The 25,095-nt window shown below is 38.7% G+C and overlaps 1 protein-coding gene across 1 annotated transcript in view; it reads left to right on the top strand.

Annotated features, from left to right (window-relative positions):
• Positions 1 to 24,100, top strand: part of LOC127379186 (dynein axonemal heavy chain 8-like) — a 36,730-nt gene extending 12,630 nt beyond the window's left edge. The window contains exons 29-93 of the mRNA XM_051428517.1: positions 39 to 274; positions 1,067 to 1,171; positions 1,269 to 1,382; positions 1,477 to 1,539; positions 2,029 to 2,129; positions 2,269 to 2,406; positions 2,654 to 2,894; positions 3,023 to 3,222; positions 3,467 to 3,620; positions 3,732 to 3,895; positions 4,387 to 4,489; positions 4,920 to 5,024; positions 5,236 to 5,397; positions 5,740 to 5,964; positions 6,077 to 6,249; positions 6,329 to 6,507; positions 6,581 to 6,768; positions 6,870 to 6,956; positions 7,040 to 7,147; positions 7,226 to 7,360; positions 7,470 to 7,631; positions 7,731 to 7,977; positions 8,595 to 8,836; positions 8,944 to 9,084; positions 9,175 to 9,406; positions 9,524 to 9,666; positions 9,777 to 9,911; positions 9,999 to 10,121; positions 10,211 to 10,424; positions 11,309 to 11,418; positions 11,507 to 11,670; positions 11,754 to 11,946; positions 12,028 to 12,150; positions 12,239 to 12,369; positions 12,747 to 12,900; positions 13,103 to 13,267; positions 13,478 to 13,704; positions 13,822 to 13,940; positions 14,044 to 14,147; positions 14,518 to 14,694; positions 14,796 to 14,963; positions 15,176 to 15,391; positions 15,565 to 15,702; positions 15,812 to 15,939; positions 16,116 to 16,287; positions 16,388 to 16,543; positions 16,637 to 16,792; positions 16,877 to 17,059; positions 17,384 to 17,489; positions 17,588 to 17,840; positions 18,109 to 18,299; positions 18,388 to 18,509; positions 18,590 to 18,705; positions 18,783 to 18,985; positions 19,094 to 19,167; positions 19,257 to 19,409; positions 19,557 to 19,712; positions 19,900 to 20,016; positions 20,093 to 20,194; positions 20,291 to 20,451; positions 20,570 to 20,726; positions 20,812 to 20,964; positions 22,088 to 22,277; positions 22,370 to 22,491; positions 22,596 to 24,100. Coding sequence (XP_051284477.1) covers positions 39 to 274; positions 1,067 to 1,171; positions 1,269 to 1,382; positions 1,477 to 1,539; positions 2,029 to 2,129; positions 2,269 to 2,406; positions 2,654 to 2,894; positions 3,023 to 3,222; positions 3,467 to 3,620; positions 3,732 to 3,895; positions 4,387 to 4,489; positions 4,920 to 5,024; positions 5,236 to 5,397; positions 5,740 to 5,964; positions 6,077 to 6,249; positions 6,329 to 6,507; positions 6,581 to 6,768; positions 6,870 to 6,956; positions 7,040 to 7,147; positions 7,226 to 7,360; positions 7,470 to 7,631; positions 7,731 to 7,977; positions 8,595 to 8,836; positions 8,944 to 9,084; positions 9,175 to 9,406; positions 9,524 to 9,666; positions 9,777 to 9,911; positions 9,999 to 10,121; positions 10,211 to 10,424; positions 11,309 to 11,418; positions 11,507 to 11,670; positions 11,754 to 11,946; positions 12,028 to 12,150; positions 12,239 to 12,369; positions 12,747 to 12,900; positions 13,103 to 13,267; positions 13,478 to 13,704; positions 13,822 to 13,940; positions 14,044 to 14,147; positions 14,518 to 14,694; positions 14,796 to 14,963; positions 15,176 to 15,391; positions 15,565 to 15,702; positions 15,812 to 15,939; positions 16,116 to 16,287; positions 16,388 to 16,543; positions 16,637 to 16,792; positions 16,877 to 17,059; positions 17,384 to 17,489; positions 17,588 to 17,840; positions 18,109 to 18,299; positions 18,388 to 18,509; positions 18,590 to 18,705; positions 18,783 to 18,985; positions 19,094 to 19,167; positions 19,257 to 19,409; positions 19,557 to 19,712; positions 19,900 to 20,016; positions 20,093 to 20,194; positions 20,291 to 20,451; positions 20,570 to 20,726; positions 20,812 to 20,964; positions 22,088 to 22,277; positions 22,370 to 22,491; positions 22,596 to 22,883 — 10,268 coding nt within the window. The 3' untranslated portion in view covers positions 22,884 to 24,100. The remainder of the gene's footprint in view (positions 1 to 38; positions 275 to 1,066; positions 1,172 to 1,268; positions 1,383 to 1,476; positions 1,540 to 2,028; positions 2,130 to 2,268; positions 2,407 to 2,653; positions 2,895 to 3,022; positions 3,223 to 3,466; positions 3,621 to 3,731; positions 3,896 to 4,386; positions 4,490 to 4,919; positions 5,025 to 5,235; positions 5,398 to 5,739; positions 5,965 to 6,076; positions 6,250 to 6,328; positions 6,508 to 6,580; positions 6,769 to 6,869; positions 6,957 to 7,039; positions 7,148 to 7,225; positions 7,361 to 7,469; positions 7,632 to 7,730; positions 7,978 to 8,594; positions 8,837 to 8,943; positions 9,085 to 9,174; positions 9,407 to 9,523; positions 9,667 to 9,776; positions 9,912 to 9,998; positions 10,122 to 10,210; positions 10,425 to 11,308; positions 11,419 to 11,506; positions 11,671 to 11,753; positions 11,947 to 12,027; positions 12,151 to 12,238; positions 12,370 to 12,746; positions 12,901 to 13,102; positions 13,268 to 13,477; positions 13,705 to 13,821; positions 13,941 to 14,043; positions 14,148 to 14,517; positions 14,695 to 14,795; positions 14,964 to 15,175; positions 15,392 to 15,564; positions 15,703 to 15,811; positions 15,940 to 16,115; positions 16,288 to 16,387; positions 16,544 to 16,636; positions 16,793 to 16,876; positions 17,060 to 17,383; positions 17,490 to 17,587; positions 17,841 to 18,108; positions 18,300 to 18,387; positions 18,510 to 18,589; positions 18,706 to 18,782; positions 18,986 to 19,093; positions 19,168 to 19,256; positions 19,410 to 19,556; positions 19,713 to 19,899; positions 20,017 to 20,092; positions 20,195 to 20,290; positions 20,452 to 20,569; positions 20,727 to 20,811; positions 20,965 to 22,087; positions 22,278 to 22,369; positions 22,492 to 22,595) is intronic.
• The last annotated feature ends 995 nt before the right edge of the window (positions 24,101 to 25,095 follow it).

Raw genomic sequence — 25,095 nt, 5'->3', positions numbered from 1 at the left:
TGCAAATTATGCACTGTAAATTGTGTTTCTTGTTAAAGAGCCATTAAGGAAGTCCTTGAGAGCTGAGACCAAAGCTTGGAAGAAACTGTTGTGCAAATACCTGAAGGAGGAGTACAAGAAGAAAATGATTGACACCAGCATACATACTAACAAGTACATCAGACAACTCTCTCATCCTGTGGCTAATCTGGAAGATGTGCGTCATGCCATGGGGGCACTGTCTATGCTTCGGGATGCTGAAATACAAACTGATATGACATTGATTTCCATTGAGGTATGAATAGCACAATGTTTTTTTATGGATATTGCCTGTAAGTGTAGTCTATAGTAGGTATAGATGGCGTACAGATCAAAAATATGTACATAAAAAAAACCCACACATACAGAAAGGAGTGCATAGGGCCACAGGTCCTGGTGAGAGGATGAGATATGTTTTAGTTTTAGTAAAATATTGGATTTAAGGCTTTTAATACCTTAAAATACCTAAAACACATACTATGAGAAAATATTTTACAACTATGAAAAGATTGTATGGCAGCAATCATTTTATCAGATTTGATTGACATTGCATTGTCAGATCACGTATTTCATTGCAACAAGTTTTGAGCCATGGTCAGCGTCTGTGGGGTTTTTTTTTTTGCCTTTCTGCATTGAGACCCCTGCTGTGCCAACCCAGTAGTCTCACTTAAACAAATAGATATATTCTAATATAATAATAATATATTAATAATATATATAATATATTCTGTAGCATACCATATTGGATCCACAGACAGAATTTAAACTTTTGTTAGGTTTCCAGACTTGGGATATGGAGAAATCTTGTGTGCGACTGAAGAAAGTTTATGATAGATACATTTCTGTCTTTGCATGATCTACGGGCATTTTCAGTGAAACTTATCAGATACTTTTATGAGAAAATTATGGTCCATGTGCTCTTTTTCAAATTTGTGTGCTCATAAAGTTTGCAGATTGTTATAGTTGGTTCAGAAATATATGTTTTTCTATTTTTGTCTATTTGAAGTCATGTCAAATAACCATCTTATGAGGATGTTATGTTATACAGGAAGCCTTTGAAATGTTGACTAAATATGAAGCAGAGGTGACAAAAAGAGAAACAGAGGGGGTGCACAATCTGAGACATTTCTTCATACAGCTTCAGTCTCAAGCTGTAAGTATTATATTTATGAAGTTTTGCTTTGGGATTTTTACTTTCGTTCTTCTGTAACTCATATGTGATCTTGGTTTTTTATTCCTGACTTCCCCAGAGATCAGTGCAGGATGAGCTTGTTCGTATGCAGCCCAAGTTCAAACAAAACCTTGTCGATGGTGTTGCCGTTTTCCAAAATAATGTTGACACTTTTTTGGAAAAATATGAATCAGTAAGTAATCTACGAATCTTTAAGTTTTAGCAATTTTCAATCTATACATTAAAATGAATCGATTAATCAATTCTTGTACAATTTCGCTTTTGAGGAAGGCCCCATGGTCGATGGAATAGAGCCCCAAGAAGCCAGCCGCAGGCTCCAAATGTGTCAGGTAACAGTCAGTCACCCTATATACTGGTCAATGTTGGGGTATGATACGCCACGCTTGCAGCTTTCACAATAAAGAAAATCCTGGTGGCTGATTAGGCTTGATATTTAGCTGATTTAGGTGTAATTTTTATTTCAGAACATTTATTTATCACCTGTTGTCCTTCCACATTTAGTAAATTTTTTACCTTTCAACTAACTTTCAGCTTATAAGACACCAATTCAAGGAGCTTAATACAAAAGTAGCAGAGCTCAAGGTCAAAGGATTTAAATGCATGTAATATCTTATATAATAAAAATATATAATATTTATATAATACTAATATTTATGTCCACTCACATTTTTGATGATGGTGATTTTAGTTGGTTCTGTTTTGTTTGGTCTCGCAATGTTTAATTTAATTTATGTATTTTTTAACTAGTTGTTTTTCTAGTAAATAAAAATACAAATATATATATATATATATCAGCATTTTACTTTACTTCTACTCAGGCTAGATTTGAAGAACTGTGGAAAAATTTCAACACATATACCTCTGGGGAGCAGCTTCTTGGCTTGCCAGTCACAGAGTATGACTGTCTTCAAAAGAAAAAGTGTGTTACCACTCTACAAAAGCATACCCTACACTACTAAAACAAATGAAAATTCTATTAATACTTAGTTATGGTGTTCATCTTTACAGTATTTTATAATGTATTCCAACTAAGCCATAATATCTTATGATTACCCCAGAAAAGAGCTTGACCTGCTACAGAAACTCTATGGCCTATATGATGCAGTGATGAGTAAGATTAGAGGATACTATGGCATTCTGTGGACAAATGTGGATATTGAGAAGATCAATGCAGAACTTTTGGAATTTCAGAACAGGTAATTTCTGTTAATTCTCCCCACCTTACTTTTCACCTAACAATTTGCTATTGACTGTGATTCGTTATATGATTGAACAACTTTGCTTTTAGGTAGGCATGTACCAATGTGAAAACTTTACCAAACTTAATACAGTAGTATCTCTCGAATTGCTGTAAGGTGAAAGTATTCAAATGAAGGTAGTGACAACAAAAATTGCAACTATATTTTTTCATACATATACATCAATGATTATCCCTATTTCTAGGTGCCGAAAGCTACCCAAAGGACTGAAGGACTGGCAAGCCTTCCAAGACCTGAAAAAGACAATTGATAATTTCAGCGAGTCATGCCCCCTGCTTGAGATGATGGCAAACAAATCTATGATGAGGAGACACTGGGACCGGATCACAGACTTGACAGGGCACCAATTTGAGGTGGAGTCCAATACGTTTATGCTTCAGAACATCATGGAAGCACCTCTGTTGAAGTACAAGGACGATATTGAGGTTTGCTGGGAGTGTGGTTACAACCTGCCCTAATTGCTAAGCACAATATTTTATCTATTACCTTGTTCATAATAAGATAAAATATGAGATTGCCTTTTTCCTTTTCTTTTTTTGCAATTGTATTGTAGGACATCTGCATATCAGCTGTGAAGGAGAAGGATATTGAGGCCAAGTTGTCACAAGTGAAAGAAGTGTGGTCCAGCCAGATCCTGAGCCGGAATACATTCAAGGATAGAGGAGAACTGATGCTAAAAGGGGCAGATACAGCAGAGATCCTCACCTTTCTGGAGGATAGCCTAATGGTTCTGGGGTCACTGCTGAGCAACAGGTACAGCATAGCAAACACTGACTCATAATTATTAACAAATGAGATTTCAAAAACCCTGACCAAAATCAGTATTTACCACCAAGTAGGGAAAATACTGCTACTGATGTGACTATGACTGATCAAAGAGGAAAATAAAGTATTGATGCAGTTGGCTGTATTTACTCAAGGTATCTTTTCAGACATAGTGCACACACAGAAGCTTGTGGTGTCTTAAGGTACTTGTGTCATTGTCTGCCTTTTACAGGTACAGTGCCTTCTACAAAGCAGAGATCCAGGATTGGGTCTTCAAGCTTTCAACATCATCTGATGTCATTGAACAATGGATTATTGTGCAAAACCTGTGGATCTATTTGGAGGCTGTGTTTGTTGGGGGTGACATCGCCAAAGACCTGCCACAGGTATAGTTAATTCCTTTTATCTTTATACTCACTAATTATAATGTTGAGCTCTTCCTTAGTAAAATATAAAAATACTTTTATTATTTTTTTATTTAATTTTTCTCAATGTAGGAAGCAAAGCGTTTTCAAAACATTGACAAGGCCTGGATTACAATAATGCAGCGAGCCCAAAAGGTCCCAAATGTGGTAGAGTGCTGTGTCGGTGATCCAACTCTGGGACAGCTTCTGCCAGATCTTCAGAAACAGCTGGAGTTCTGTCAAAAATCTCTTGCAGGGTATGCTTTGTCAACAACTTTTTATAGTTTGTTGCTTTTTGTTAGAACATCTGATGGGCTAGAACAATTTTCTAAACACTACTAAATAGTTCTGCCTTGTTAGTGCAGCTGTATTTTAATTTGCAAATTGGTGCTCTGTGTTTTTCTAAACCAAAACACTGCTGTTTGAGAGATTCAAGCACCATAAAAGTGTGGTTACTTTGAAACATCCTCATTGCAAAGTAACTTTACTGTTGGTTCTATCAAATGTATTTAAATGTTGCAAATTCGGTAATTCTTTTGCATTTGAATGTTTTCCATTCAAGCGTTGGCATCTAACTTATTTACTATTGATTTATTTTTTTCATTCATATCGTTTTGGTTACTCGTCTGCCTTTTAAATGCTTCAGACCAAAAAAGAAAAGATAACCAGGGATGACAGGCCCTAGCTTTCCTGCTACTGTTGATGGAGACGATGTGTACAGTGAAGATGATGTGATCTAACTCAACAGGTACCTTGAGAAAAAGAGGCTCCTGTTCCCACGGTTCTTCTTTGTGTCTGATCCGGCCCTCTTGGAAATCCTTGGACAAGCCAGTGATTCTCACACAATTCAGGTTAGAAACTTGATTGTCACTATAAAAAAGAGAAAAATAAGCCTTTAAAGTGCGAAAAGGAATCATAGTACCTCTGCCAAGGAAGGCCTCATTTATATGTATGTCTGGGTAATGTATTTCAGTTAAATTTGGCAGGAAATAAGGCAAGTGAAGGGAGGGATTAAGATGAAACCTAGTTACATTTACTAATTAGGAAAATGTTAAAGGATTAACATCATTAATGTTTCTTTCTTTCATTTTACTGCACTTTTTTAATAAAAACATCTGGTTCATAAATCCTTTGACTTTCGTTTTATAGTGACAAAATGTCAGCAGATAAACTATGCAAAATTTTAAAGTAGTGATCAGTTATATTGACATGCTGATTTCTTGAACTTGCTTGGTAAATACATGCAATAAAACTAATTTTAGGTACAATTATTTTTTTCAGTCACATCTACTTGGAGTGTTTGACAATGTTAATGAAGCTGAGTTTCATGCAAAAGAGTATGACAAGATTTTGGCTGTTATTTCACAAGAAGGAGAAAAACTACCGGTATGTAAAGCTGATTACATTGGAATGTAATTCTGCATTTGCAGAATAGAAATATAATGAAATATATATATAAACTGCACTATTATTCTTAATGTAAAGCACTTTGTTGCAGCTGGTCTGCAGGTGTGTTATGTGTTTTGCTTGTGAAAAAAGACTGTAAAATAGTACACGAGTATAGTATAATATAGTAATATGTGTTTTATGGTTTTAGCTGGACTTTCCTGTCATGGCACAGGGACCAGTGGAGCTCTGGCTGGGTGAGCTGTTGTTACAACAGCAGGCTTCATTACACTCTGTTATCAAAGCTTCAGATCTAGAGATCAGCGATGAAGACTTCGATCTTCTCTCTTTCCTCAACAAGTTCCAAGCACAGGTTAAAAGACAGTATTGTAGCTGTCAGTAAAAATGTTTAATATGTTGACAATTGTCATGCTTAGTGGCAGCCTAATACCTTTGTTATGTTAAGATATCAAGGCATGTTAGGTGTACTTGGCTTGTACAGGGTATAATTATGATTATGAGTACAATTTTCTCCATTGCTTAAGTCTGATACCATAAACCAAATGTAACATGTCACAACCATAACAACAGCTGTCAACCTTTAGACCACAGCTCTTTATAGATGCTTGATTAGCTCATGCTTTCGGGTTACATTTAGAGAATTAATTTCCCGAGATGCATCTTTTTATTCATCGTTTTGCTCTTACTTTTTTAGGTGGGCTTGCTGGGAATCCAGATGCTTTGGACAAGAGATGCAGAAGAAGCACTGCAAAATGCTGAAGATGACAGGGAGATCATGCCATTAACCAAAAAGAAATTCCTAAATCTACTTACCACACTCATTAAACAAACCACTCATGACCTCAGCAAATTTGACAGAGTCAAATATGAGACGCTTGTCACAATCCATGTGCACCAGAGTGATATATTTAATGACCTAGTAGGTTCTTTGAAAAAATCTTATTTATGTCATGGATCCTTTTAGATTGGTTAACTGAATGTCATTGTTATTTATGCAACACATTTAGAATAATGCCCTACTTTGTCCTCAGGTAAAAAAGCGTATAAAATCTATCAGTGACTTTGAATGGCTGAAGCAGAGCAGATTTTACTTCAAAGAGGACCTGGATAAGGTCCTTGTGTCTATTACTAATGTCGACTTCATTTATCAGAATGAGTTCCTAGGCTGCACCGACCGTCTAGTAATCACCCCTCTGACTGACAGGCAAGAGAAGATTGTTTAATAATTTAAGTAATTTTTCATACAAGGTTTAATTTCTAAGTTAACTGCTTTTTATCTGCAGGTGTTATATCACATTGTCCCAGGCTCTGGGCATGAGCATGGGAGGAGCCCCTGCAGGGCCAGCCGGCACTGGGAAGACAGAAACCACTAAAGACATGGGTCGCTGCCTTGGCAAGTATGTGGTGGTGTTCAACTGCTCAGACCAGATGGACTTCCGAGGACTTGGCAGGATATACAAAGGTATCCAAAGCAATGAAACAATTGATCCAACTGATACAATTTAAGTTATCTCATGATGTATTCTTTTTTTCAGGCCTTGCACAGTCAGGGTCCTGGGGCTGCTTTGATGAGTTCAACAGAATCGACCTGCCAGTGCTTTCTGTTGCTGCTCAACAGATCTACATTGTTCTGATGGCACGCAAGAAACACAAAAGCACTTTCATCTTTACTGATGGAGACTGTGTGAATCTGAATCCAGAGTTTGGCTTGTTTATCACTATGGTAGGATACACAAATGCACAGGAATCTTATAAGAAACACCTTGAAACTAGGTAGAAAACATTAAATATACTCTAGATAATGTGTTGTCATCCCATATCTAGAACCCTGGATATGCTGGTCGCCAGGAACTTCCTGAAAACTTAAAAGTGCAATTCAGGACAGTGTCTATGATGGTACCAGACAGGCAGGTGGGTCAAGGCTACTTTCCCTGGAAAGGAATATTTTCCCTTTTGTTCTAGTCTTAATGACTGCACATTGTTGTCTTTGGCAGATCATCATGAGAGTGAAACTAGCCAGTTGTGGATTCAATGAAAACGTCCTCTTAGCTCAGAAGTTCTTTGTTCTTTATAAACTGTGTGAAGAACAACTAACAAAACAGGTGAGAATGTTGAGGCTAGTGCTTAATCATTATTTTGAATGATTAATAATCTGCTGACACACCTCTGATATTTGTCAGGTCCACTATGACTTTGGCCTGAGGAACATCCTGTCTGTGTTAAGAACTTTGGGAGCCAGTAAAAGAGCACGACCTGATGACTCAGAGTCCAGCACTGTCATGAGAGTGCTACGTGACATGAATCTCTCTAAACTGGTATGACAGGAGCTCAGTGTTTACCATCAGGAATAATATAATACATTTTGGAGATATTGTACTGTGTCGGCTAATACTGTGAATGTAAATCTCTCTCTGTATATTTCAGGTGGATGAGGATGAGCCCCTCTTCCTTAGTCTGATCAATGACCTATTCCCTGGTATTCAGCTGGATAACAGCACATATGTTGAACTTCAAGCTGCTGTTGCCCATCAAGTCGAGTTATCTGGTATTGTCAACCACCCACCATGGAACCTCAAGCTGGTTCAGGTACCTCAAAATCTCTGCATGTTAAGCTGCTGTTGTGTTTTGTGTCCTATGAAGTTAGTTTTGTTTTATACATTACTGATATGTTACTGTCACTATCAGCTCTATGAGGCTTCACGAGTGCGCCATGGCCTGATGACTTTGGGCCCAAGTGGAGCTGGGAAGACCACGGTCATCAACATTCTCATGCGAGCTTTATCTGAATGTGGAACCCCACACAGGGAGATGCGCATGAACCCCAAAGCAATCACTGCACCACAGATGTTTGGTCGTCTTGATACAGCCACCAACGATTGGACTGATGGGATCTTTTCCACTCTGTGGAGGAGAACACTTAAGGCCAAGAAAGGTTTCTAATACATTCAAACTAATTAATGAAAAAATTGCCTGCATAAAAATGTTGTTAAACCTAGGGTTTAACTTAATAAACCAATTTTTCATTAGTAGGATGGGGGGTATTTGTTTTTGTGAAGTTGAAAGTTATTTATTCTGTATTTTGAACGAGACTTGTGTGATGTTATACTGTGTTGAAATAAATGAACTAAATGTTCAGTCGGCACGCTGGCTGTTCTGACACGTTCAGAATCATTACTGCTTTTTCTGTTATCATTCAACAGGTGGCTGTTAAAATCTCAATTAAATGAATATCATAAACGTGCGACGACTTGTCGACTATTGGCTTTATTTAATTACTACTATTCGACTAGGAAAATAGTTGGGGCAGCCCCAACCCAAAACATATTGAATTAAATATTTGAACAATAGATTATTAGCAGAATAATAATAACATATTGCATCTGCATATGATTGGTTGACACCTTAACATGTTAGGAATACAACCTCTACAGAGGGGCTATCCTTGAGACAGAATAACAGAGCGAGTAACTGAAAATGTGTGAGTGTGTGAGTTTTAAGAATTGAGAAACTGGATTGAACTGTGATGGTTTTGAAATGTGTACACTTCAGGGGAGTTCATATGGATTTTGCTGGATGGCCCTGTGGATGCCATATGGATTGAGAATCTCAACTCTGTGCTGGATGATAACAAAACATTGACCCTGGCTAATGGTGACCGCATCACCATGTCTCCATCCTGCAAGCTGGTGTTTGAGGTGCACAACATGGATAATGCATCCCCTGCTACTGTGTCCCGTGTGGGTATGGTCTTCATGAGCTCATCAGCTCTCACCTGGCAACCCATACTCCAGGTACAGTTGTTTTGTTAAATCATCAACGGAGCGAGTTTTCACCGAAAATAAACTACTTCTTTTACAATTGAATACTTAGGTCATGAGCTATGTTATTTATTTTGTAGGGATGGGCTAACAAGCGCAATGCAACAGAGGCAGAGAGCATTCTGAGTTTATATGACAGGATATTTGAGGATGCTTACTTGTATATGAAGCAGAATCTTAAACCTAAAATGGAGCTCTTGGAGTGCAACTATATAATGCAGGTATGTATCTAGAAAAGAAGACAAAATTAGATGATGGCTCTAAACCAGTTTTATTTAACTATGAATTATTTGAATATGATCCACCTTTAGTCTGTGAATCTGCTGGAGGGCCTCATCCCAACCAAGGAGACAGGGGGTTTGGTTGGTAGCAATCATCTTGAACGCCTCTTTGTCTTCTGCCTGATGTGGAGCCTAGGAGCCCTTTTGGAGTTAGAGGATAGGGACAAACTGGAGGCTTTCATCAGAGCTCATGACAGCAGAATTGATGGGCCTCAAACACAGCCAGGAGAGACTTTTTTTGAATATATGGTCAACCCAAACGGTACAGTAATTTTATGCATTAAATATCACCTCTTTAACATCTTTATCTGTTTTTAAGTATTTGAAGGACTGTTTTATCGTGGGCATACGACTAGATGTATGGCAACTTCTATTTCAGGTGAATGGTGTCATTGGAATTACCATGTGGGGGAGTATGTCTATCCAACTGACCATGTGCCAGACTATGCCTCGATCCTTGTTCCAAATGTGGATAACACAAGAACCTCTTTCCTGCTAGAGACTATTGCCAAACAACGCAAGGTAATCTTATCTCTTTTTAAAATAATAACATATGTATTTTTTATTACAAAACATAACAACATTTTTGCTTCAAGGTATGTCTGTGAAAGATGAATATTGTGTTTGTATAGGCCGTGCTGCTTATTGGTGAACAAGGGACAGCTAAGACAGTAATGATAAAAAGCTACACAAAAAAATACGATCCCGAAACAGATCTGTCCAAGTCCCTAAACTTCTCATCTGCGACAGAACCCATGATGTTTCAGGTAGAATATTTATCATGTTCCCTATGCATCGCATTGTACATTTCTGAATTGTCTTTTGATTACAAAAGCATTTTTTTTCCATTACAGCGAATAGTGGAAAGCTACATCGAGAAAAGAATTGGCAGCACCTATGGACCCCCAGGGGGACGCAGGATGACAGTATTCATTGATGATATCAACATGCCTGTAGTCAATGAATGGGGAGATCAGGTGTTTATTATATATAGTAAGGTTTGTTTTAACATATTAACTTTTTCATGTTCAGTCTGAGTAACTACTGTATGTAACTGTCCAACCAGATCACCAATGAGATAGTACGTCAGATGATGGAAATGACTGGCATGTACAATCTGGACAAGCCAGGAGACTTCACTACTATTGTGGACGTACAGATACTGGCTGCCATGATTCACCCTGGTGGTGGGAGAAACGACATCCCACAAAGACTGAAGAGACAATTTACAGTCTTCAACTGTACTCTACCATCCAACATATCCATTGATAAGATCTTTGGTAGCTGTCTCTAAATTATTCTTTTTTTTTTTGCTTACTTTATGTTAAGGGGGCTCAGCCACTGATGGTTATCGGTCAATATTTGCTCTGAATAGATTGATCAGCTATCTCTATAAACGGCGATCAGATGATGCATTTATTTTTATTTCACACATAGATTTACTTGCAAACCGCCCAGTATGTTAACGACTGCCGACTCATTTAGCGTTTTGCAGATAAACAGAAAGAGAGAGACATAACATTAGGCAGTGTCATTAACAAGCCATTTCCATGCTCACCTGCTGTTGTGAAAACAATCCAAAATGTAATTTGTGTTTCTTGGTAGACTTTATAAAACATATTGCTGACCAAGAAAGTGAACAGTGCAGACACATACAGCCTGTGTGATACATGGGGAGAAAAACAGAAAGAGGCGGGCGGGGGAAGTTGATGTGTGTGAGACAGAGGGGGAGGGAAATTTAGTGGAAAATGGAAAAGGAGTTTCTAGGCACTAAAATATGGTTGAGAATTAAGTAGAATTAAACTAGAAATCAAAATATACCCAAGCCTGATCCCTGCCACAGTTACACTGTCATCCTAAGCTGTTTCCAATGACCAAGTGTAGGCTGGTATGGTTTAAGTTGTGTCTCTAAGAGAAAGAGTGGAATATGTGGCATATGTTGCCTGCCTATAAATAAGTTGTCAATTTATGATAGTTTCTTTGCTCATTGTTAAGAATAGTTAAATAAATAAGGCTACACAATAAACAGAAGACTTCGGATAGACCCAGTGATTGGTATCGGCTGATACAGCTACAAGCGATCGACCCAAAAAACCCTCATTGGGGCACCCTTACTTCACATTGTACGAAAGATTTGTTTTTTTTTCATGCTCTTTTTCTGCAGGTGTTATTGGCTGTGGATATTTCGATACATGCAGGAAATTCAACCCTGAGATTTCCGACATGGTGAAGTGTCTTGTGTCTGCTGGTAGGATTGTATGGCAGTGGACAAAGGTAATCACTTGAAAGATGATTTGAAATTGATTAAAGAGATAGATTTATCATTAGAGACATGACCTGATTTTATAATTTCACATTGAAGGTAAAAATGCTTCCTACACCTTCGAAGTTCCACTACATCTTCAATTTGAGAGACTTGTCTAGGATATGGCAAGGAATGTTAAACATTATGGCCGAGGAGTGTAATGATATCCCCACTCTCTTGGCACTTTTCAAGAGTGAATGTACAAGGGTGATTGCTGACAGGTACAGTTCTTCCATACAATAAATCCCCTTTTAAGTACAACACAAATGGCAAAAAGTCAAACTGAAACATTGTTTTGCTATAGGTTTATTTGCTCTGAGGACAGAGATTGGTTTGAGAAGGCTGTCACTCGTGTGATTCAAGAGCATGTTGACCCCAGCCTTGTCCCAGAACTTCACCCTGAGCCATACTTTGTGGATTTCCTGCGAGAGGCACCTGAGCCCACTGGAGAAGAAGAAGATGATGCCTGTTTTGATGCCCCCAAAATTTATGAACTGGTATGAACTTTGAATTAGGCCTTTGTATATTTGTACTGTAGATGTAGAAAACTGTCATCAACTGAGAAAACATTCTTCCAGGTGCCAAATTTTGAGTTCTTATCAGAAAAACTGATGATGTATCAGGCCCAACACAATGAGGTCGTAAGAGGCTCCAGCCTAGATCTGGTTTTCTTTACCGATGCCATGACTCATCTGGTCAAGGTCAGACTAAAAGCCAATGTAACTGATCCATATCTTGTGGAGTAAGTTGTAGATAATTCTGATTTATTTGATATTTGCCTTTCTACAGATCTCACGAATCATTCGAACTGACAATGGTAATGCCATGCTTGTGGGAGTCGGAGGATCAGGGAAACAGAGCCTGACTCGCCTGGCTTCATACATAGCTGGATACAACATCTTCCAGATCACATTGACAAAGTAAAAAACAGAGAGAAATAAGAAAACTGCTGTCAGCATTAGTGAGGCATCTTGGAAGAGGAATTAACTAGATATGGTTGTGAATAATGTAAAGTTTATGTAATTTTGTTGTAAAATGTTTGTAGAAAGGCTAACCATGAGGTTCTTTCATGTCATATTTAAAGGACCAGTGAGTAACATTTAATAGGATCTATTGGCAGTAATGGAAAATAATAATTCATAACTATGTTTTTGCTTGTGTAAAAAATAATAGAGGCGCTAGGTGTTTTTGCCATGTCCAGTTGTCAGAAATTTGTCATTGTCTTACTGCAGTTACACATACAGGATATGCTGAGGGATGGTGTCTTACATTGGCATGTTTTTTTTTTTTTAATCAGAACATACAACGTAAGTAATTTCATGGATGACCTAAAAGTGTTGTATAAAACAGCTGGGGCTGACGGAAAAGGGATTACCTTCATCTTTACGGATAATGAAATTAAAGATGAAGCCTTCCTTGAGTTCCTCAACAATGTTCTGTCTTCTGGAGAGGTGGGAAGTCACTTCAACCAAATGTTTGATGTCTTTAAAAGTCTTCATTTAGACAATGCAATTGAAAACTTTAACATTTATTCTTATTGAAACAATAAATCATTCCTATATCACAGAAACAGAGATGTCAGACAGAATCCTAGACCCCAAAGGAAAGCTTTTAATGGTCCTGATTACTTCACTGTGAATTAACTGTGTGCAGGTCAGCAACCTTTTTGCTAAAGATGAGATCACAGAGATTACCCAAAACCTGATCCCTGTGATGAAAAGGGAGTTTCCTCGTATTCCACCAACGTTTGACAATCTTTATGACTATTTCATATCCCGGTCCAGAAAGAATCTTCATGTAGTGCTTTGCTTTTCACCGGTAGGTTAAAAATTTGTGTATTCGTTACCCAAAAGATCCTTTGTTTTCTTTATTTATTTGCCTACATTGTCATCTACTGTATTTTTATTCTTTAATGTCCTTTATTGTTTTTGTTAAATGCATGCCAATTTTAAACTGTTACCGTACACATACACCCATGCATACATTAATATTATAATTTTAATCACATGTATCTATTCTCCTTCACAGGTGGGGCAGAAGTTTCGCTCCAGATCCCTGAAGTTTCCAGGGTTGATTTCTGGCTGCACCATGGACTGGTTCACCCCCTGGCCCACTGAGGCTCTGGTGGCTGTGTCCAACTATTTCTTGTCAGAATTTCCAATGGTTTGCTCTGCTGATGTAAAGGCTTCTGTGGTGACCACCATGGGTACATATCATGACAAAGTATCTGAGAGCTGCGAGAGCTATTTTGAAAGGTATAACAAGCAAATTACATCCAAGTTCACACTGTAAATATTTATTTCTATGCCTAACCTTTTAGAGACATATTTAATCTCTTCAATCTTAAAGTTGTATGTTGTTTCATCTTTCAGGTTCCGAAGAAGAACTCATGTCACCCCTAAGTCCTACCTCTCTTTTATAAATGGTTACAAAACACTGTACTCTGAAAAGTACAACTATATCAACACACTAGCAGAACGCATGAATGTTGGTAAGGAAGCAGCAAGGCTTTGACATGCTATGATGATGACGTATAGACAATGTTGCATGGTCTACTTTGTGAAAGGATTTCAAACAGTGTTCCTGATTTCCAGGGTTGGACAAACTCATGGAGGCTAGTAAGTCTGTGGCTCAACTATCCAAAGACCTTGTAGTCAAGGAAAAAGAGCTGGCTATAGCATCTCTCAAAGCTGACAAGGTAAATAATGTTACAGGCTCCAGCCTCCTATGACAGTGCACAAGACAACCATGTATAGACAATGGATGGATGGATGGATGGATGGATGGATGGATAGTTATGTGTAACTTTCCTGAATCTGTATTCTGGATAAGAATTTATAGTGACATAAAAATATGCATAGAAGGTTGTGGCAAGTATGCCACAAATTGGTCTTGATGGGGGGGGGAGGACAAAAGGAGTTATGGATATACTTTTATTGAAATATATATATTTTTTAAACCTGAGGAAGGTTTGTGAAAATGGAAAAACCTCTATGAAAGGTCAACAGCTTATACATGATATGTCGTACAATTTATTATGCAATACATTTCTTATTGCATTCCCATAGGTGGTGGCAGAGGTGACAGTCAGTGCTGAAGCTGCTACCATCGTAAAGAATGAGGTTCAGGTTGTGAAAGATAGAGCCCAGAAAATTGTGGAGGGAATTGGGCAAGAGAAAGCTTATGCAGAGGAAAAACTGGAGGCTGCCAAGCCAGCTTTAGAAGAGGCTAAAGCTGCACTAAATGTGAGATTTGTGGTACTTTTCTGAACATATTTGTGTATTTACACCATATATGGTGCTTGATATGGCATGATATTTAATGATACTATAAAACTTTTTTACAGACCATCAAACCTGCTGACATTGCCACCGTAAGAAAACTGGCCAAGCCTCCACATCTGATCATGCGGATTATGGACTGTGCCGTGATTTTATTCCAAAAGAAGTTGGACACGGTCTCTATTGATCCAGAACGACAGTGTATTAAGCCATCATGGTCCGAAGCACTAAAGGTTATTGAATTTTATTTGTTGGGATTCTGCTCACTCATAACCAGCACACTGTATGCACTTTCTGTTAACCCATATAGAGGGATACGAATGCTGTCTGTACAGTTTAAAAGTTCCTCTATTCATGTTTTTTAGTATTAGTAATAACTACAACACAGAAAATGATCAACATGTTAAAGTTTCTAATGGCTACCTCTTGTCCAATTTTCCTTTAGCTTATTGGTGGCACTGGTTTTATGGCCTCCCTCCAACAGTTCCCAAAAGACAAAATTAATGAGGAAATAGTAGAACTGCTACAGCCATATTTAGACATGGAGGATTACACGATGGAAAATGCAAAGAAAGTGTGTGGTAATGTAGCTGGTCTGCTAGCATGGACCAGGGCTATGGCAACATTCTTTGGCATCAACAAAGAAGTGCTGCCACTCAAGGTAAAGTAAATCTTCGTCATGGCAGATAATAATTTTTTGCTGCTGTACTAACACTGGGTTCAAAATGTTCTGCCTTAAGGCTGGGTGTCTACATCCATTTTAAGTGAATAGTGCAGAAATTGTAGGCTTAAATTTTTATGCTGTCTGCTTCATTGTCCTTTTTCTGTGCCCAGGCTAACCTAGCCATTCAGGAAAGCCGACTAAAACTGGCTAATAGTGAGCTAAACAAGGCTGAGGCTCAGCTGTCCGACAAGCAAGCAGAGTTTGACAAAGTCAAAGCCAAATGTGATGCTGCTATGAAAGAGAAACAGGTGCAGTTTAACTTAAAATATTAAGTTTAAACATAAAATAAAAAATATTTCTAACTTTATTTAATTTAAGATAGAAATTGTAAATCACGTAAAATTTGATGCTTTTCAGGACTTGCTGGATGACGCTGAGATGTGTAGGAATAAAATGCAGGCTGCATCTGCACTTATAGATGGACTTAGTGGAGAGAAGGTTCGTTGGATAGAGCAAAGTAAAGAATTTAAATCACAGATCAACAGGTAGGTTACATAGAAAACTGAATTAAATACTGGAAAAATAATATTACCATGGAACATAACATTTAGGGGACAATTATTATTATTATTATTATCATTATTATTGGGACTAGCTCAGGGGAGATTTGCATTTTATTTATCATAAAAGCTTTTAAATTAGGTTATTTTTTTCTTGGCAGACTTGTGGGTGACGTGCTCCAGCTCACTGGCTTCTTGTCTTACTGTGGGCCATTCAACCAGAGTTTCCGTAACATGTTGTTGAAAGACATCTGGGAGGCAGAGCTCAGGAGCCATAAAATCCCTTTTACAGAAAACCTTAACCTCATTTCTGCCCTAGTGGACCCTCCCACTGTAAGAACAATACAAACAAATTTTAATTTTACCTCACTATGAGCTGCACAGGAAGTAATTTGTGTGATCAAGCACATTCACATTCCTCTTTATGTTTAAGATAAGTGAGTGGAACCTTCAGGGACTCCCAGGAGATGACTTGTCTGTGCAGAATGGCATCATTGTCACAAAAGCAACTAGATATCCCCTCCTAATCGATCCACAGACTCAGGGAAAGGCTTGGATCAAGGAAAAAGAAAAAGCTAATGCATTCCAAGTACATAGCTACCTGCAATGGAGTTGCCACTTTCATTTAAATTCATTGTCTGGGTAACACTTGGTATGTAATAATCTGTGATTTCCCTTTCAGGTGACATCACTCAACCACAAGTTCTTTCGCTCTCATTTGGAAGACTGTCTTTCCTTGGGACGCCCACTGCTTATTGAAGATGTTTGTGAGGAACTGGACCCTGCCCTTGACAATGTCCTTGAGAAAAACTTTATTAAATCTGGGACCAGTTTTAAGGTAACCAGCTTTTGTACCTACTTGAAATCATCAAGACACTTTAAAATGTGTCCTCTCTTAATTTTTTGGATTTGTCTTGTGTAGGTTAAAGTGGGAGACAAAGAGGTCAATGTGATGGATGGATTCCAGCTCTATATAACCACCAAACTGCCTAATCCAGCATACACCCCAGAAGTCAGTGCCAAGACATCCATTATTGATTTCACTGTAAACATGAAGGGCTTGGAGAACCAGCTACTTGGTCGCGTCATCCTTAGAGAAAAATATGTAAGGGTCTATTTTTTTCCCATGTTGTACATAATAGGTCTTCCTCACACGGATATATTGTATATATTACACGGAAATAATATATCATTAAATGGTTAAAAACAGCTTTAACAACTTCAGCTGATGACCCAGCGAGAGTGTTTTGGGGGCATCATGTGGAAGCCTCCAAACCAGTCAGTTGTGTCAGGCTAGCTGAATCAATGTTTTCTGTTATATTACCTTGTTATTACAGTATTTAGCATGTAATATTGATCATGTCTTCAGCTGCACATGATATTAAGTTGCACCCAGAAGTTGTGAGAGTTATTTCAGTTATTTTAACAGGAACTAGAGGCAGAACGATTGAAGCTTATTGAGGATGTAACTGCCAATAAGAGAAAGATGCAGGAATTGGAAGACAACTTACTGTATAAACTCAGCAGCACAAAAGGTACAACAGTTACTGATGTAGGTTAATGCCAATTTATTTAAAGCCATACTTTTAATGCATTTCTAAAAATAAAAGTGTTTCTGTTTTTGTGATTTAAGGTTCCTTGGTTGATGATGACTCCATGATCGGCATTCTGAGTATAACTCAGCAAACTGCTGCTGAAGTTAGTGCAAAGCTCAGTGTTGCAGCAGCTGCAGAGACAAAGATCAATATAGCTCAAGCAGAATATCGTCCTGTGGCCTCCCGGGGCAGCATCCTTTACTTCCTCATCACAGAGATGAGCATGGTCAATGTCATGTACCAGACCTCTCTGGGTCAGTTCCTCAAAATCTTTGACCTGTCACTGGCAAGGTATGGTTCCCTCAAAACTGGTTTAAATAGTGAGCCTGAACATTCTTAGCATTTGTTTTGAGGATGAAGCATGGGGCTGTAACAGCTGTTGTACTATGAACCTTATACTCTGCACTATGTTACAAATTAGTACAACCATGGCTACTCTAACAACCAACAGTTTTGTGTCATTGCATTCTTCTCCTTAATCATGTTATCACATTGGGACACCTTGTTGCAGTCTCTCTTTTTATTTTTTATTTTTACTATCATGAATATGCTTTTGCAGGTCTGAGAAGTCCTCTAAAACTCAGAAGCGAATTGCAAACATCATTGAATATCTGACATATGAGGTGTTCAGATACACAGTCAGAAGCCTGTATGAAAACCACAAGTTCATCTTCACACTTTTGCTGGCTCTCAAGATTGACTTACAGAATAAAAAAATAGAGCATAACAAATTTCAGATTCTGATTAAAGGTAAGATGATCATCACTGGTAGTAAGATGTAATGTACCTGTTTATATGGCATCTTATAACAAGATAACTTCTTTCAATATACATATAGGTGGCGCAGCTCTTGACCTGAAGACCTGCCCCTCAAAACCATTCAGTTGGATTTTGGATATGGTATGGCTAAATCTGGTGGAACTCAGCAAATTGCCACAGTTCACTGACATCATAGCCCAGGTGAGCTTAAGTTCCATGAATCATACATCTGAATCCTCCATTAAAGTATCCCTAATTGATGCTGTTGACATATTTTGAAGGTGTCTCAAAATGGGAAACCCTGGAAAGCATGGCTGAATCTTGACGCACCAGAGGAAGGTGTCATCCCAGATGGATACAACTCCCTTGATGTCTTCCAAAAACTTTTGCTAATAAGGTAGGACCCTGATGCATGTGTTCAGATATACAATATGATATTGATTACAATATTCTTACAAGCTATTTCTTTCACAGGTCTTGGTGCCCTGACCGTACCTTGTCTCAGGCCAGAAAGTATGTAGGAGAATCCATGGGCTTGAGGTTTGCTGAGCCGGTCATCCTGAACCTTCACAGCACATGGGAGGAGAGTGACCCTCGCACCCCTCTAATTTGCTTCCTTTCTATGGGTTCCGATCCCACAGACCAAATTGAAGCACTTGCCAAGAAACTCGAACTTGGTGAGCTCTACTGCCCTATTAAACTTAGAACTAAGTTTCCCATCTTAACCTTGAAGAATTGGATATGTGCTGCATGTTATAATCTCACTACATTGTTGTGCCTTATAGAATGCAGAGCTATATCCATGGGTCAAGGGCAAGAGGTCCATGCAAGGAAACTTGTTCAGACGTCAATGACACAGGTATGCAATCTAAGTTGAAGTAGGATATTATATGAATGATGGCTTACCATGTCACCTGATCTTTGGCCTCTGTATCTGGATATGCATAGGGAGGCTGGGTCCTTCTGCAAAATTGCCATCTTGGCCTGGAGTTTATGGATGAGTTGCTAGAAACCATCACGACTACAGAGACCATGCATGATACTTTCAGGGTGTGGATCACCACAGAACCACACGATCACTTCTCCATCACACTCCTACAGGTGATACTTTGTAAAGCTTGTTTTATTAATTAATTCCTTCATATATTTACTTTATTTCCTGGCCTAACCTCTACAAATACTGTGGTGAACCTATATGCAGTTCGTGTACAAGCTTAGAGCAAGTGTTTCTCCACTCTTTACCCGTAGTCCTCTATCAAGTTTACCAACGATCCACCCCAGGGGGTGCGTGCTGGCTTGAAACGAACATTTGGAGGAATTTCACAGAACCAGTTGGAAGCCAGCAACCTTCCTATGTGGAGACCCATGCTGTACAGCGTGGCCTTTCTCCACACTGCTGTGCAGGTACTGTCCATCCAAGGTCAAATCAATGTGATAGTCTACTGTGATTGAGTAAACAGTGTTTTTCAATGTAAAATATGTTTAGCTGTTCACAACAGTAAATCCTTCATTGTGTTTTTCTTTGGTATTAATTGATGGTCATTGACTTGATTTTATATTTAATCATGTGCTTTATTGCTTCCTTTTTTAGGAACGACGCAAATTTGGACCATTGGGTTGGAACATACCATATGAGTTCAACTCTGCTGATTTCACTGCAAGTGTTGAGTTTGTTGAGAGACATTTGGATGATTGCGGCCCCAAGAAGGTGAGGATTTGGCAACAGCGGTCTTACTTTCTTATTGTTTTCTCTTACTTATAATTTTGTGCTTTTTCTTCCACAGGATGTGTCATGGGTAACTGTGCGATACATGCTAGCTGAGGTGCAGTACGGAGGAAGGGTTACAGATGACTATGACAAACGCCTACTCAAGTGTTTTGCGCGTGTAATAGTCTAATTTTTTTATTCATTCATGTTGCATCTCCTTGATCAATAGTTTAATGAAGTTTGTTTACAATACAATGGGTGTTTTTCATTGCAGGTATGGTTCAGTAAAAAGATGTTTGACCCATCATTTTGCTTCTACACGGGTTACAAAATTCCAGTGTGCAAGACAGTAGAGGAGTACATGGAAAACATTCAGAGCTTGCCTACTGTGGATTCACCCCAAGCATTGGGGCTACATCCTAACGCTGACATAACGTAAGGAAACATTAATCTAAAACTATTAATGATGCAGATACTGGGCTTATAATGTTTAATTATAATGTGTAATATTATTGTTATCGTAGCATTCATGCTTTGGTTCAATGTTGACTAGGTATCAGACAAACACATCTGCTGAGGTTCTAGACACAATCACAAATATCCAGCCCAAAGAAAGTGGAGGGGGATCCGGAGAAACTCGGGAGTCCATTGTTTACAAAATGGCGGGGGACATGTTGGAGAAACTACCCCGTAATTATGTTCCACATGAGGTCAGTTTGTCTAATCATTAGGGTTTTATTCACCAATTCTTGCACGAACTAAAATCTAAACATGGCAACGTTTATGGGTTTCAAGGTCAGAGCCAGGCTGTTGAAAATGGGAGCTCTGAACCCAATGAACATCTTCCTACGTCAGGAGGTGGATCGAATGCAAAGGATCATCGGTGTGGTGCGCACTAGTCTGACTGACCTGAAGTTGGCCATTGATGGTACTATCATAATGAGCGAGGTCAGATTACTGATTAATCAACTCAACTCACTTTCAGGCAAACATTTTTTTCAATGAGTATTAACTGAATATTTGCATATTGCAATGTAAAAACGTTTAATTTTGAATATAAAGGGCAAACATTTTTTTTAAATAATTTTTAAGATTTCCATCAGGGTTAAAAGTGCTGTGAAACTGTTGATTAAGGGTGCTCAGATTTTCAGGTCCATCACGATCACTAGAAGCAGTATTGGCCGATACCCATCACTGGGTCTATTTGAAGCCGTATGTTTATAGTGTAGCCTTATTTATTTATTTACTATTCTTAACAACATTGTATAGAGCGTATTAAAATGCATTACGGTAATTATGACATAAGGAACTGACAATTGTGTATTTATTGGCAGGCTATGTTCAACATGACACAGCTTAAACCATAGCAGCCTATTCTTGGTTATTGTGAGCAGCTTAGACCTTAACAGTGTTTGACAGTGAAACAATGGAGGGTATATTTCTATTTCTATTAGGTTTTTTCTTATTTCATCTTTTTAACTATATTTAATTATCCCCCTATTTATTGTTTAGTCACCAAATACTTTTTGCACTTGCTCTTTCCCTCCCTGCACACACACACACACATACACACACACACACACACACACACACACACACACACACATCTGCACTTGTGTCTTACACACACCAGCTGCCCTGCCTCTCTCTGCTTCTGTATGTGTCTGATCCGTTAACTTTTTTGGGCAGGAGAACGTTTTATAAAGTTGCACAGGAACACAACACGTTTTAGATTTTTTCACCCTCAATTCCATTTTCATAACAGCAGGTGAGCCATGCATGGATGAGGCTTGTTAATGACATCGCCTATCAAGAACAAACTCTTGATTTACCTGCTCTGTGCTTATAAAACATCAACCAGATAACATCTCTCTTTCTCTCTGTTTCTGTTCAAAATGCTAAAACGAGTCCCTGACAGCTAAAATACCAGTGTTCCGCCCAAGTAAATCTATGCGTGTCAAAGACTGAATAACTTTCGCCAATCAAACTAATTAGAGCTTATATCAGGCGATTATGATCGGTGACCAATCAATCAGAGCATCCTTACTGTTGGTCTGTACTTGACTTCTAGAACCTCCGTGATGCCCTGGACAATATTTTTGATGCCCGTGTGCCAAACCTGTGGAGGAAAATCTCCTGGGAGTCATCCACGCTGGGTTTCTGGTTCACTGAGCTTCTGGAGAGAAATAAACAGTTCTACAGCTGGGTGTTTGAAGGAAGACCCAAAACCTTCTGGATGACAGGCTTCTTCAACCCACAGGGTGAGAAACTGTTTTTTCTAGAATAATTATTATTAAACAAAAAATATAACTTGATATTAGACTTAGGCTAATAATGTATGTGACGGTTGCAGGGTTCCTAACAGCTATGAGACAAGAAGTGACGAGGGCAAACAAAGGCTGGGCTCTGGATACAGTCACTCTGCACAACAAAGTACTGAAGCAGGCAATGGAGGAGATCACAGCCTCACCTACAGTGAGTCAAAAAAACTTGGAAATACTAGAAATATGCTAATAATTTTGATTGTGAGAAACGTGAACAGATATTCATTCTGTCACTGACTGCCTTTTACTCAACAGGAGGGAGTTTATGTTTATGGTCTGTACCTGGATGGTGCTGGCTGGGACAGGAAGAACAACTATCTCATTGAGTCCTCAGCTAAAGTGCTCTTCACACCCTTGCCTGTCATTCACATGTTTGCCATCAACTCCACCGCCCCAGTGGATCCTAAGCTGTATCTCTGCCCCATCTACAAGAAACCACGGCGAACAGACCTGAATTACATCACGGCAGTGGTGTTGTCTACCGTCCAGTCACCAGACCACTGGATCTTGCGAGGGGTTGCCCTGCTCTGCGACATCAAATAAAAGATAGCTACATATCTTATATTAATGTGTAATATTGCTTAAAGAGAAAATCATTTTCTACAGAACTGCTTCAATCAGAAATGTCTGAATGTTGTTAGTGAATCTCGTCATCCAGAGTTTTCTGAACAGTGAGCTGTTAGCAGTCATGTAAGAATACCACTTGCATGCTCTCAGATTATTCACATATGCATGTTATCCTATGTCAACACGTGGACATCCTCCTTTATTAATCACTCCCAGAATTTCAGGCGCTTATAAGTACCCTCACTGCAAGATGATAAAGAATAATCATTAAAAACTATCCATTTACTTTCAAAGTCCATATCCTCATAACTTACACCTCATTTGAGTGACATACTTGTCTCATGTTAGTACAAACTGGTGGCAGATAAAAGAAAACTGCAGATGCCATTTAAACACAACAGGTTATTTTGACAAAGCACTGATATCTTGTAAGTATTAATTTATATATATATATTTTTCAAGAATATGAAAAAATCTATAGCCAATCAATCTGTAATTTCAAATCTCCCTCTTCAAATTTTGTTGTAAAAAGTTGGAAAAGAGGAAGACACATGATTGCCAGTTGATTATTTATACTGAAGACAAAACTTGTGCTGCCAGTCTGGTTTCCCTTTAGTTCTATTCAACACTCGCTAATATGGTTTCTAAAGGTCTGTGTTAGGATTAGTTATGCATTTATTAGTTGTTTCAGGATGAGATGAGTTACAGGGACTGAATGTTTGTGCAACAAATGCAAAATTAAGCCATTAACATGTGTGGCGGTGCATGCTATGCACATATGTGCTAGGCGAGGGAGTGAGTGCTGTTTTTTTTGTCCAACTGAACGCCGGGTTGAAGACGAGCAACTGGCGCCAGCTATCAAATCCCCCCCACCCTCTGAGTGATCCCCAATTATGTCAAGAGGGGGAAATGGTGTCCCTTTGAAAAGTGTTCTTAATCAAACCCAATTAATTCCGCTCCTTTCCCTTATTATTTCCACCATGGACCACGTCCTGCTAGTCAGCCTGTTAACTAGAGCCTGGGCCCCAGTGAAGGTCACGCTTGGCCAAGCAAAATAACATAATAATGTGTGTAATTAATTACTAATTCTGAGCGCGCCTCTACCAAATTCTGGGAGTTACTGCATTTAGTCTTTCTGACAAAGGTGTGGTGAGAGAGAGTTATTGCAAAATACAGCCTACTCTTTTCATCTACGTCCTCTCCACTGATTTATTATGCCAAATAATGCAGAATATTTAGCAGATACTCTCAAAACTAAAGGGTATCAATTAGACAGGAAAGTTTCCCTACCCAGTGGCTACACACCCTGAAGGGTTTGAGTAGTAGCAGCTCATTAAACATGGTGAAAGGTGGAGCAATATTTATTTTGGTCTAATTTTAAATGTATTCTGATGATCTTTTCACTACCCCTGCAAGTGCGGCTTCACAAGACCCTCGCGGAAGATGGTGTCAGGTCACAAGGAGACATATTGATTGAGTCTTCAGGTTGCATTTAAAAAAGAATCAGACCTGTATCTGATTGGAGGACCACATTTGAACGTGGCCCAAATCAAAGTTGAAAAGATCAGATTTTGTATCATCTCCTAATCTATTTTTACTATGGATAGAAGCTGTGAAGTATCTGATCGATGTCAAACGTAAAAAAGGACTGTACTAATACACTGTTGCACAGTACTCAGATGCAAAATACACCTCTATACAATTATCCATCCAAAAATAAATTGGAGCAGCTAAGCCACACAGGCTACTGGAGGGCAATTAGAGCTTGAGCCCTTGTGGCCTCTGCAGCCTAGCAGGCGGGGCCTCCTGACACCCCTGGTTGGGCCTGATGGAGTGGAGCTTCATCTGTCTAACGGCCTGGCAAAGGTCCACAGGCCTGGACGAACACAACAGGCCTCCATCAGGCCAGCTCGTCTGTCACAGCTTACGTGGCCTATTGTACACCAGTGCTCATTAACAGCACTAAGTCATGTTGGTGGCTCACTAATGCGTGTGGAGAAAGAAAAACAAGATCCACAATCAAAGTGCTTCTAGTTGGTGCTACTGTAACTTTATTCTGTGTTTAGCACATGGAAAATAAAAGTCACGTTCTAAAGAAACTTGAAAAGGACTATAAAATTAGTATATGATGATAGCAATTGAAAAAGAAAATTCAAAAATAATCAACATCCTCGCACATTTATAAATG

Source organism: Dicentrarchus labrax, unplaced genomic scaffold (assembly GCF_905237075.1).
Source record: "Dicentrarchus labrax unplaced genomic scaffold, dlabrax2021, whole genome shotgun sequence".
NCBI classification, from domain to species: Eukaryota; Metazoa; Chordata; class Actinopteri; family Moronidae; genus Dicentrarchus; species Dicentrarchus labrax.
The sequence above is the reverse complement of the archived record's forward strand: the minus strand, read 5'-3'. Positions and strand labels throughout refer to the sequence as shown.